This window comes from Oratosquilla oratoria, chromosome 22, assembly GCF_046742065.1.
Source record: "Oratosquilla oratoria isolate Oo_2021 chromosome 22, ASM4674206v1, whole genome shotgun sequence".
Classification (NCBI taxonomy): Eukaryota; Metazoa; Arthropoda; class Malacostraca; order Stomatopoda; family Squillidae; genus Oratosquilla; species Oratosquilla oratoria.
Genome location: NC_134798.1, coordinates 28288861 through 28302696, shown reverse-complemented (window position 1 = coordinate 28302696; position 13836 = coordinate 28288861). Strand labels below are relative to the sequence as shown.

The 13836-nt window shown below is 39.9% G+C and overlaps 1 protein-coding gene across 1 annotated transcript in view; it reads right to left on the bottom strand.

The window, feature by feature from the left end:
- Positions 1–7972, bottom strand: part of LOC143037451 (uncharacterized) — a 34446-nt gene extending 26474 nt beyond the window's left edge. The window contains exons 1-2 of the mRNA XM_076205694.1: positions 7836–7972; positions 6244–7614 (exon numbers count right to left, since the gene is read on the bottom strand). Of these exons, the coding sequence (XP_076061809.1) occupies positions 6244–7614; positions 7836–7910 (1446 nt within the window). The 5' untranslated portion in view covers positions 7911–7972. The remainder of the gene's footprint in view (positions 1–6243; positions 7615–7835) is intronic.
- Between the last annotated feature and the right edge of the window lie 5864 nt (positions 7973–13836).

The window sequence follows — 13836 nt, the reverse complement described above, 5'->3', positions numbered from 1 at the left end:
AAACCGAACAAAGACCCAACAATCCCAACATCGCACCGCCCAATCACACTTCTCTGCACCCCCTCTAAAGTCATTGAACGCCTAATACTTAAACTTGTCACACCATATATTCCCCTTGCTGACTCACAACACGGTTTTAGGCCACTACACTCCACAAACACTCTTCTGACAAACCTCACACAAAGAATTTTAGATGGCATCAATTCAGATAGGCCCCACCACAGAACCCTTCTTATAACATTGGACATTAGTAAAGCTTTTGATGCTATCCCCCGCCACAACCTAACAAATAAAATATATAACACAGACATGCACAATAACACCAAAAGATGGCTGGCCAATTATCTGGCAGGCAGGAATGCTCATGTGTCATATAATGGCCAATCATCGCACATCAGAAACATTAAGAACGGAGTACCACAGGGCTCAGTTCTATCCCCCACATTATTTAATCTATACATGCATGACTTACCCACGCCAGACACCTCAGAAATACAAATCTCTTCCTACGCAGACGACATAACAATCACATGCACACATCGTAACACAGACAAAGCTGCAGAAATAATCCAGCCTTACCTTGACACACTCAACACATGGTTCATCACAAACAGACTCAAAATAGCTCCAACCAAATCTACAGCAACACTTCTCACCAACTGGACAAAAGAACACAAATACATACCTCATCTCTACATCAACAACACTCTAATACCACACACAAACACACCGAAAATTCTTGGTGTAACATACGATACATCCATGTCTTTCAAACAACACCTCACAAACATAAAAAACAAATGCACACCTAGACTTAACGCACTTAAGTCAATCACTGGAACAACATTTGGACAAAACAAAGAAACCAATATAACAATATACAAACAATGCATACGCTCAGTGATGAATTATGCGAGTCCTGCATGGGCTCCTAATCTCAGTGAGACACACCACAACACCCTTCAAATCATACAAAACAAAGCCCTAAAAACAATTACAGGCTGCACAAATACATCACCTACAGACCATTTACACCATGAAACAAAAGTCCTCAAAGTCAAGGACCACCTCGACATGAGAGGCACACAAACACTTGCTGCAGCCACCACAAACACATCACACCCGCTACACTACATAGCAGAACACCCACACACACCAAGAAACATTAAAACTACACCCAAAGACCTTTATTACGCACAGATACTCTCTTCTCTTCCTCCACAACCACCAAATACCAGCCTCCGGAAACATATTCATAATCATATCACTCACCGCTCCATTAACACACTGAAAGACAACACACTGCTGCATGCCAGACCCCCTGATATCCACCCTTCTGAATCCTCTCTCCCACGAAAGGACAGAGTCCACTTGGCCAGACTGCGATGCGGTCACCACCCAGCACTTCTAAGCTACCAGAAGAGGCTGGACGACCGTGTTGTGAACAGCTGCCCAGGATGTAACACTTCACCCCATACCATACAACACATAATGGAAGACTGCATTATACACAATCATGCACGCAAACAACACAACATACACTCTATAAAGGATTTGTGGGAAAACCCAGTTTCGGCTGTGGCCTTCCTTGGGGAGACAGGACTGCTCGGACAGACAGTCTAGGGAACGACAACAACAACAACAACAACATGAAGAGAGTATCACACTTGTACCCTCTCCATCTCAAAAGAACCATCAATGTATCCCTCACTTTAAACACTCACAATATATGACCCGCACCCATCCTACCCATTAGGGCCTACATTCCTTTACTGGGGGCAGCCAGTTTAGAGGAAGTTTTCAAATGGAGCTATGTTCTTTTTTTTTCTAAACCAGGAAATCTAGGTCCGAGTCATTTCAGCAAAAAATCAAATCTACAACTTTTTTCATATTTCTAGATTTTCCTTTTATTTTACATTCTCTTTCTTCCTACAATAACTGTTAAATATTTATAAAAAATTACAGTGCAAGGATGCTGATCAAGCCTTTAACAAAAAGATAGATTTTAATGATTTTGGTTCCTGAGATAAAATTGTATAAAAAAAATAAGTATAAAATTTTTGCTCCCTCAAAATGGGAAAACTAATTTAAAACAATTCAACCATATATGACATTGAAAAATATATATATATATATATATTTTTTTTGTGAACAAGATATGTCTTGGGATATCATGTATGAAACATTACTGAAACTGGTTGAAAATTATGAGACTAAATAGATTTTTAAGGTACAAATTAGTTTTGAGATAAAGGCTTTCAGTTTTCACATGTAGCTCAACTATAAGTAATATAACAAGTATCCTTTCATTTCTTAAATTTTCATATGGTAAAAGTATCTGAAATTATATTTCTCCAAATGAAATAATAAGTCCTGATGTCCAAATATAACAACTCTTTACAGCTCCTTACCACTTCCTTTGGTAGGGTATTATTTCTTCTAAGATTTCAGTTACCGACAATATTGACAGATTTTAATCAGAACTCTCCTGTGGCATAATCTTTTTTCTTAGTTTTCTTACATACATACATACATATACCAAGGCTTTCCCCCTTACAAGGAAGATAGCCAAAAAGGAAAGGCATAAAATCATTCCCACCCATTCCATCCCTGAATACACTCCACACCCCTTCACCCTCCCTCTTATCTTAGCACCTCCTGGATGATGGGTCATCCATGCACCCTGTCCACTGCCCTGAGTCAGAAGCAGTGTCGCAAGACACAGCACATCCACAGCAAGGCCACTTCATTAAATCGGCGACATCCCCTCTCCGTCCCCCCATGCATAAAAGGAGAAGACGGGGAGAAATCCCTTCAGACTGTGTCAAATTTTGCTCACACATACTACCTCATCCCCCATCCCCCCGCCCATTCCACCTCATGCATCACAACATCATCCATATACAACCATTCTCCATTCACCCCTGTCTTCTGTCCTCTTTCTTATTTAACTTTTATTTGGGGGGGGGGGAGTTCCTAGGTAAATGCAACAGACCGCCTAAAGTGACAAGGCTTCACAGCCTAATAATAGACTGACAGTGGTCAGTAAGGAACCAGTATGTATGAGTACGGAAATTTACCAAAAATAAATCTCAATAGTGTTCTGTCCTTTAAATATTTCATAACTCTTTTGTAGCAAGCAATTTATTACATTTTTCCATGCACAGTATATGATTTTCAGGGCATCTTTTTAGAACACTAAGAAAAATTCTTATCTAATACTCCATACTTAGATAGCCATATACTGTATGATTTCTTCCCAGAAATGTCCATATTTTTCCAATTTTTGACCAGCCATCCCCATTAAACCATGAGGTCCATGCCTAAATCCACCTCCACCTTGCACCAACCCCATGCCCCAGGTCCACATAAGCACTTCCAAGAAAACAAAGCAGACCCAAACGGCACCATGTCATATACCTCCCAATGTCCCCATATCCAAATGAAATGATTACTCGGCAGTCTAAGTTCCTTACCACCAAAATCCAAAATCCCTTCCCTCAAATTACACTTACAACAGACCATCAAAAATACCTGCCCCCTCCCAAAACATGACCAATCAACACACTTACTCATTGAGACCCCTCCAATGACTGATCCATCCATCCTACAACAACCCTCTCTAACCCACAACCCAAACCCACCAAGCCATACAACAATACAGATCATTCTACAACAGCATTACTGTCGACTCATCTCCAAAATGTTATCATTTCCTTGAAAGACTTGTGCATCAATCCAATGGCCATTACTGTATCTAGGCATCATTAGTCTTCTATACAAGATCTAAGAGCAATGAAATGGTTCGTAAGAAAAACCTCCTTAACCTACTCCTCCAGCAATTCAAACAACTGTATCACAGCTCATAAAATGTTCCATCCTCCATTTCTATCATCCACTAATCCACGAATTCCACTCATGGCTCATTCAAATTTCCTTCCACTTCAAATCTATATTCTTTTCTGGGTGTCACCTCAAATTGGCATCCTTGGGTTGATAAAACAATATGGTACACATCATCAACTCCCTGCATTTCTTCCACCCCATTCCCTGCAAGACTTACCCAACTCTTCAATCCACATTACAAAAACTTAGGGCAAAATTGCTGAAAGAAACACCTGTCCACCTGACAAACCAGTTAAAGACTATTAAACTTCATATATGCCATGGCCATCAAATATAACCAGTGTTCTGATACAGCACTGATGCACTTAGGGCATTCTTGTCTCACCCATGACTACTGTTACTAATAATAGCTCCCACCTGCTTTTGTGGTGTTCCCCATAATTTATCTCATATTTCATTTGAATACCATATCTACACAAACCTCTGCAATGACCTCCCACTCCCTCATCTTCCTCCTCAAACAATTTCTTTAGTTCTCATCTTAGGAGAAGCAACACCACTGCCCCATATCTTCTTTCATACTTTTCTCCAGGAAAAAGTAATGGTTCCCACCTGCCTTTATGGTGCTCCCCATACAGTATCACATTATTTCATTTGAATATCATACCTACTCAACCCCTAACAACAAGCTCCACTTTTCTCGTCTTCCTTCCCAAATGATATTGTTGCACCTCATCTTAGAAGAAACACCACTGGCCTTATCTTCTCTCACTTTTCTACAGGAGACAGGCCTTCTTTCTAAAATATGACCACCTCATATGCACACCTGACATGGCACCCAATATTCCCAGAGTTAATGAATATTGTGTTCTCAGTGTACATACATCCTAATAGCTGACTCAGACCTCCCATATAACTTCATGACCCCAAAATAGTTCTTCATAACAGCATATTTTCCACAAGAATAGCAGTTCTGGCGAATTTTTGGCAACAAAATACAAACATCTACTTCAATCAACACTTTTTCTTTTATCTTGGTTGCCACCAAACTGATGAATATCCTTAGCACTTCAATAGCCAATCTATATCTATATACCAAGGGCTTCCCCTGTATATGGAAGGTAGCCAATTCAAAGGTACACACACACTCCCACCTATTCCAATCCCATCCACCACTAAATTTACTAAATGCTAAACTCAATAACCAAGAGGTTAATATGGTTAAGTAAGGAAATTAAATAAGCTGCACCAAGAATAACTACAAGCCACTTACAAAAATTAAAGTAATACCTGTGGAAAAACATGTGAAAATGACAACAAAATCCCACAGAACAGAGTTTACACCCAAGCCACACCACCACAATCAACATAAAGAATAAAATCCCAGCATATAACATCACAGACATATGGGGTTTACCTTCTAATCTCCTAGAATGTATCCACACAAAAAATGTGCACACTTAAGATCACCTAAAATAAATCCAACAAAAATAGATACATCTCTTGGAGAAGAGACAGAAAAGATAAAATGGGTGGAGGGGTTATGGTTGCTGTGAAAAGCAATATAAAGGCAGTAGAAGCAAATATAATATGTGAAGGCAAGGCTGAAGCAATCAACCTGAAAATTAGAACTAAATGGCAGAATACAAGACATTTTATGGTGGCATATGTCCCCCCAAAGACAAGAGCTTGGAATGAAGCTGAATATCAAGAAATTTTGTTGGACACAACTCTTCTACAAAAGAAAATTATTTAACAAAGTAACAATTTAGTCCTTATTGGAGATTTTAATTGCAGTGAGGTCAATTGGGAGGAATGGGAAGCAAGTGGCAAGGCAGATTCCTAGGAAAATACCCTTTTAAGTTTTGCAATGAGAAACATAATGACCCAGTGCACAAAGGAAATAACTCAGGACAAAAAGATGATATTCCCACAAGATTAGATCTGCTACTAACCAATAAGCCAGACATCTTGTTCTTGAAAAAAGTGACCATATAATAACTGAATTTCACCAAGAGGATGAGGAAATAGAGCCAAGGAATGAATCAATGAATCACACAGGCAAAGAAGACTTAATTTTTTGGAAAGCAGATTACTCTGGGTTGAAGAAATTCTTTGAAGTTGACTGGGAAGAATTCACATCATGCAATATCAACACACTTAACCACCCTTCCATCTTAACACCTCTGGGAAGATCATCCCTATCCCTAATAACAATGCTAGGGTCAAAGGCAATTCTATAACACTCAGCTCTTCCAAAGCAGAGCCTCACTGCCAGAGCTAATTTACCTCCATCTTGTTAAAAGGTGACACCCCTCCTCAATCACACAAAATAATTTATGGAGCAGATGAGCATATCCCTCTATCCAAGCAGAACCATCTTTCATACCAACTTACCCGTGATATAAATTTTGCATTGCATATATTGCATGTAAGATGAGAATCACATTGCCGTGACTGGGCTGGTGATGTGGAAGAATCAGCTGGCCCTTTTTTGATATCTTTGATTGAAACTGAACTTGTGGTGGTGGTAGTAGGGCAAGTAGTAGTAATATATGCAGCTGTTATCTCTGGTGACGCCTTTGCTGAAGCTTCCTGGGTATGTCCTCCTGAACTATGTAAGTTGTGAGCCAACACTTCACATACATTATTTACATCACCTACCTGAGGTAGATTACTCTTGTCTTTATCATGAGAGTCAAAGACTGACTCTAAATGAGAATCGCTACACTTTATCTCAGAGCATTTGTCTATACAGTGAAAAGAAGGATTAAGGTCGGTCAAAGGCTGTGATTCATTTAAAGTTCCTTCTTGAAGATAAGCTGTCAGTGATTCTGATTCTGCTATACATTCATTCTGTTCAGTTACTACTTTGCTTGGGAAATCTTTTTCTATATTACTGAGGCAATGTGAAGTAGTACGACTTTTTTTTGAAGTTCTTCTTGTTCTTTTTTCCTTTGGCTCTTTGGTCTGAAGTTCCTCTCGAGCTGAAGAAGCCCTTACTGATCGTCTGGGTCTTGTAGATTCTGGCAAATCATATTTTTTTTTACGACTTATTTTGGTTTTACTGGATTTACTTACTGATATTGGACTTGCAGAGTTATTTTTAGCAGTTTCTACATGGTTAGATACCTCATGTGCAGAATCATGATAGACTAGATCAGAATGAATTATAGTTTCAGAATCAATAGATACTGCATTGGTATCAGAAGTTGGACTGTTACTATCTTTTGTATTTCCTCTTCCTAATTTAGAATTTAGTAGATCACTACTATTACATCCTTCGAACATTTCATTCTTTATATCAATTACAGAAGCACTAGTTCCTATTCTATTAGTAAATGGAACTGCTTCAGCAATATCACTTTGAAAAACACTTTCATTCTTAATGCCAAGATACATTCTACTGAGGCCTGGCTCCGAGAACCCATTATCTGAAGGCCAAGACAATCCATCAGAAGAAATACACGGTAAATTTGTATAATTTCCAGTACCCTCAACATGACTAGTTAGTTCATCACTCTCACTTTGTTCTACATCTTTGGATGCACATCCAGGAACATCATTCGGACTTGTAACTATTGCAACACTTTTGTTATGATTTTCTGTCCCTGTCCCTGGGATGACTGTTCCCTGGGAAGTATCAGCTGCTTGGTTGATACCATTATCGAAGTTGAGCTGCTTTCCTACTGAGGTCTGAAGCAGATTTAAGGCAGCCCTCTGCTCTCCACTGGGCAATTTTTGTAGAGTAGATAACAACCCCTGAAGCTGTGGAAGAAATAAAAACAATCATGTCGATGTAGTCAATCTAATTTTAAAAGATTGCTTTGCATATTCTCTGCAACCAAAGATCAACAAATATATAGTGTCACATTTAATACTATTGCATTTAAATATTTAGACTGATAAAAGCTTTTCACAACCGAGAGGTAAGCAAGTTCACCTATTGCTTTAGTCATAAACTACAACTGTTCCCTAATTGTTCTTACCTGGAACTCAAAATCACATAATTCCGTTCTTTTATCAACAACATTATTATCCATAATATTATCATCTAGTTCCATATCAAATTTCAAGGGCTGTTCATTTGAGTAGGCTGTAGTTTGCTACTAGTTGCTGGATTTTCAGTCGCAACAACCAAAACATTGAACAAATATGTAGAGGGAAGCGCATTTGGTGTAAATAAAATGTTATTTTCTATATAATTTTGTGGGCTGCTTCACTAATATGACTCCAATAAGATGATTCATAAGTGCGTAAAACTCGAATTTTGATAGTGTAAATACATATTGATACCCGGTTCTAAGCATTTTTAAGACCATGTTATAATGTGTGGTAGTCTTATCAATTTCGTGTATCGAATAGCCACTGGAGTATCGCATAGCGACCCATAGATAAACAAGAAATTAAAGCTCACATGGAGTTCAATATTCTTTATCAGTTGATCATATCTGGAGTCGAGTCATTGGTGTAGCAACTAGAATCATCACCAACTTAGTCCAGGCAAATTAGCATTTTTAGGGGAAAATTAATAAGGTTTTCATATTTGGCAGAAAGACTCCTCAAGGGTCACAGTACAAAGGTCTAAAGAGTTCCCCTCCGTCAGATGGGTGCAACCCCCCTTTTTTGGGGGAACCCCCCTCTTAGGAGTATACCTTTTCCCATATTTACCGTTTTTTCTCCAAAACGGTGCATCAGACGGATAAAAGGTATAGGTATTAAAATATATGAAAATAAAATTCGCACAAATACATCTCTATGCCTTTTTGCTCTTAATATTATAGTTTTTGGGCAAATGAGCCTGAAAGTAGAATATGCATGTTCGCCAAAATCTAAAAACAAAAATGCATTTCAGTAACTCTTAAACTACTAATTTCTCGTCAAAATGCAATATAGATGACATTGTAGAGTGAAGATTCCTCTTTCATTTGGTATCCTAGTTTTGCTCTAAACATGAAAAGAATGACGCAAAAGAAACTAACAAAGAAGAAACTGTAAATCCACAGAAATCCATATCTCGATTTCTTTTACATCATAAGCTTTACTAGTAAAAGCATATTAAAAACATGTAAATAAAATAATACCGTGCTTTTCTCTCATAATAAGTGATTAACATGTTTGTATTTTTTTCCAGAGGAGAATGAAATAATTTTCAGAAGTGTATGAAATTAAATATTAACCATGGCTTCAAGAAACGAGATGTGATTTTCCTGCCATAAGACATTAAGTGAAGGTGAAACTGTGAAAATGAAAGATGGTATCCATAATTTGAGACGTGTCAGTAAAATCCGAAATGACGGTAATTTTGAATTGCTACAGAAAGTCGACACTATTGAAGTGCATAAAATATGTAGGCGTGAGTACATAAAAGAGAAGAATATAGCCAGAGATGAAAAAAGAAAAGAGAAAATTCACAAGAAACACAACAGACCATGAGATCAGAAAAAAAAAAATATTTCAAAAGCAAGTGCTTGTTCTGTGGTGATGTATGTGATGTTGCATCAGAAAAGAAAAAGAATGTGGGCAAACGCAAAACAATTTGGGAAGTTAGAGTTTTGCATTTGAAACAGAAAATTTCAGACTTTGCTAAACAAAGACAAGATGAATAGGGTGAGAAAGTATTCAAACGAGTTAACAGTGTTGTAGTAGTATTTGGTTCGGAACAACGGCAGGACAAATGAAAATCAACACAAAATATCTAATCTCTTTTGGTAATTAGCCACAAGGTGCGACACTAGAAGTGTCACATGAGAAATATAGGTGAAGCTCGGACTAAGGCCACATCTTAGTGGAGCTCATGGTTGTAGCTGGACGTGGAGCTTAACGTCAGCGAGGCGGTAGCAGATGATGACGGCGAGGCTCGATGGGACGGCTAGAATGATGCAAATTCCTGGACAGTGGAAGAAGGTGGTAGATGAGGTGGTGTGGGTAACACGTACCTTAAGTGATTGATGAAGGGAGGGGGAAGATAGCTGCAGTTGAGGAACCGAAGTCCAGGCGATTTGTATCACATCTCGGGACCACTCGCCTTCCCTCCAAGGCAAGCGTGAGAGTAGATCAAAGAGGGGGGAGGGGTATGATGGGACAACTCATTAAGTGAACCGTCCTAGGCTAATGAAACCCAGAACTCCTATTGTGAGTTTTAATGAATTGAATAATTAAACACTAGAAATATGCTACTTGACATTAAATAAGGGTTTTAACAGTTGGATTCACACATACATCCTATCTATCCTATCTCCCTGCGCGCCTATCTAGGGGTCCTATCTAGTAAATACTCTTTGTTACTTGCTATTATCCTTAGAGGGTCTCTGCTGGGTGAGGGGATGACTTCCATGGGGTACTGTTCCTCGTTCTGGCAGGATGCTTTTGCTATTGAAGGATATCGTTGTTGTCGATCACGGCGGGAACCCGGGTCATCCTTTGTGATTGGCCTCGTGGTGGGGGAGCGGGTTTGAACACGTAGGGGGCTTCTTGTATACGCTATCCAGTTCCTTTCAGGTCAGTGTCCCGAGGAAAGGGGTACAGGTACGTACGTGACCCCTTGATACACGAATGATTTGTTCACTGGAGGCTGGATGCCTCTAGTCACTGTTCACATCCCCATGATGGTCGGGATGTCACACACAGCACTTCACCTGATAAGTTTCGGAAGGGGATTTGTCCCGCTATTACTCTTCGACTGTCTACAGTGCGTAAGCGCTCACTTAAGGATGTAAATCCTTAATAACCACATGAGGGAGGATAGGGCGCGATTGGGCTCTCAAGGACGTGAGCGGCCCGAACCTCCCTGATTGACCTTAATGGATAGACTGACCTATGTCTCGCGGCATGTGAGGTCGTGATGCCCGCTAGCCGGCTTCCGACGTTGCCAATAGTTCTATATATCCGTCCCTAGTTGCGAAGGGTACTACGAATAATGTTCATGTGGGAGATGACACAGTTCCAATTGTTCCATGAGGTAGACACTGTTCACGAGCGGGTTAGACACAATCCTAATTATTCTAATTGCCTAGCTTAAAACAAATATGTGGCAGCGCGCAGGGGGGGGGGGTGTTTGGGCGCTTTGTTTGGGCGCGAAAACCGTTGAGCTTGGCTCTGAGAACACAAATCAAAAGGGGGGGTGTTTCTAGATAATTAGAAGTCTCTCCCTTCGTTAAGGCACTGAAATTGATTGTCAAAAATGGCACGACAGTTGAAGAGGATAAAGAGGAGGAGAAAGGACAGGATGTAGCTACTAGAAGTCTTAAGGACTCTGGTAATTCCCCCGAGTATAGGGAATGAAGGGCCGTAGTGGTGAGAAATCGGACGTGAGAAAAATGGGAAGGGAGACAACGAGCTGGGTGTCACAATTTAAAAAATTGTGACATAGAAGGCTGGATTGTGTATGCTGGTAGTCACAGTTCTGCCCATCTCGGCGAAACGCCGACCTTTTAAAGGAGGATGGCGGGAACGTGAGGAGCTTTGCAAGTTCCTGATTGGCTGACCGCTGGCTGGTCAGGACGTCCTTGCGAGCTACGCTTGCTAACTATGTGTGTGACGGGTCGTGGGATGCGTCACGTCACTACAGTGTCCTATGTCTTGTTGCTGAAGAAGCACGTTATCATAAAGCGTGCTACACAAAGTTTTTTTGCACATCATCATCTTTAAAAAGAGGACGTCTAAAGGATGAACACATTGACAGTGCTTTTGAAAAATTGTGTAGGTACATTGACGATTCAGAGGAATGCCAATTCACTTTACATGATTTAATGAGAAATTTTGATGAAAATATGCCAGAAAGTTCATCTGTAACAGAGAAAACATTGAAAAATAGGTTAATGAACACATATGGAGATGTAGTTATGTTCTGTCAAATGAAGAAAAGACCAACAGTAGTTTGTTTCCGTGGTTCTGGACTACAAATGATCAATACCTGGTACACAGAGAGAGGGAGGAAAGTAAGAAGGATGAAAGATTAAGAATTGTAAAAACTGCAGCAACAGTTATTCCTGAGGATATTAGTCCTTACAATATCACAGATTATCCAGATGCTACAGACTTTATGAAGAATGCATACGATGTAGTGCCTGAGACACTGCGTGCCTTTTTAGAACTAGTTATTAAAAAAGACAAAAAGAGTGAAAAGGAAAAAAATAGAAAAGAAGTGTGCAGCAATTGCCCATGCAGTAATTAGTGCAACTCGTCCACGATCATTTTTGTCCTGCTTATTGCTTGATTTGGCTGTGTATTTATTTCGGAAAACTGGCTCTAGAACCATTGTCAACACGGTATCAAACTTTGGATTTTGTTCTGCCTATAATGATGTCACGTTGTTTGAGTCATCTGCTACAACTTCTTGGAAACCAGATGTGGAAGGAGATTAATTTTGTCAGTATGTATTTGATAATGCAGACTGGCAAGGGAACGTTTCACTCAATGGGTGGAATAAAGTACGTAACTCCATCAAGAACTGTAAGAAGTCAGGAAAATGTTATACACTGGTAGGACCTGCAGGATGAATATTTTCTTCCACAGGTACTATACCGAATGAAGGAGTGGGAGGAGAAACAAGCAGTGTGCTCTGCAGTAACTAGTTTCTTTCAAGCTTTAGCTCTGCCTAAGGAATAAAAAAATACCAATTTCAAAGTTAAAGAATGTTACACTCGTAATATTGTTCAAAAGAATTGCACACGTTACGTGCAGGATTTTAAGATCATCGTAAATATCAGTTTTCCAAACCCGAGACCGACGTGACGAAATAGTTGCGCTGGCATAGCTGTGTTCGTGTCGCCACACTGCATAGAAATAGTAAGACGACTGAATCTGGTCGGCTAGATTCGAATAGTTTCGTCCAATGGTCAAACATTTTGGGAAACTTGTCACTTCGACAGCAATACAGCCTGGCTATAGATGAAGGCAAGTAGCTACCAGCTTCCAACCTAACAGGAGAACATTAATCTGAACGTCAATACTGCAGCATTCTTATTGCTGTTTGTATCTGTTAACGCTGCTATTGTTGCAGTTACGTGTTGGCATTTTACTTTCTATTTTCTTGATGTTTTGTTTCCATTTTGTTCATCTCGCCGTTACAGTTCTTGTTCGTTTGTTATTGCTCCTCCCTACTTCTGTTCATTTTGATATTACTGTTTACGTTGGTCTTTGTTCCACTAATAAAGGCGTCACTTTCCATTGGAAGAACTGATATTATTTCGCCTACAGAGATCGAGATCTTAAGAACATTGCGAGGAAATTTTGTTGTAAAGTCGATCATTCAGTTTTGCTACAGGAATGAAAGCTAACTTAATGTTTGGAAAATTGAAAAATGTCGTCACCGAAGTGGTTTCCACTCGAGCGAATTCTTGGCCTTCCCGCTCCCGAGGTGGTCACGGACGGACGGACGGGCCAAGATCTATATATACCAGGTCTAACCACTTCCGACCGAATTTCGAGTGTTGGCGCAACGGGCCCGTGACATCACCTGGTTGCTCAAAGTGGGGTTCGCGCGCCCCGTCGCTGTTAGTTGTAGCTGGTTCGTTGTACGGGCATGTCGCTGCCTCCGCTCGCACCGCTCCACGCAATTAGTTATATTCTGACAATGAAGATCTATATATACCGGTATATATAGATCTTGACAATATGGCTTATTGTACCATTAAGGGTTGTGGCTCAAACCAAAGAGGAATTAAGCCAAATGTTAATTTTCATCGTTTTCCTGCAAATACACGCACAAGTGAACGTGTACACATATAAGCACACACGACGATATCTCCCCGTAAAATACAAGTATATAAACACACACACACACACACATATGTGAACGTGTACACATATAAGTACACACGACGATATCTCCCCTTCCCGTAAAATAAAAGTATATAAATACACACACACACATCCAAAGCATCGTATAACTCGGTGACGTAATTGGTTGAGAGTCAGGCACATAATGTGTATCGGCGGTACTTAGGTCGAATCCTGCCCAGGTTCAATTTTTTTTTCAGTCTCGCT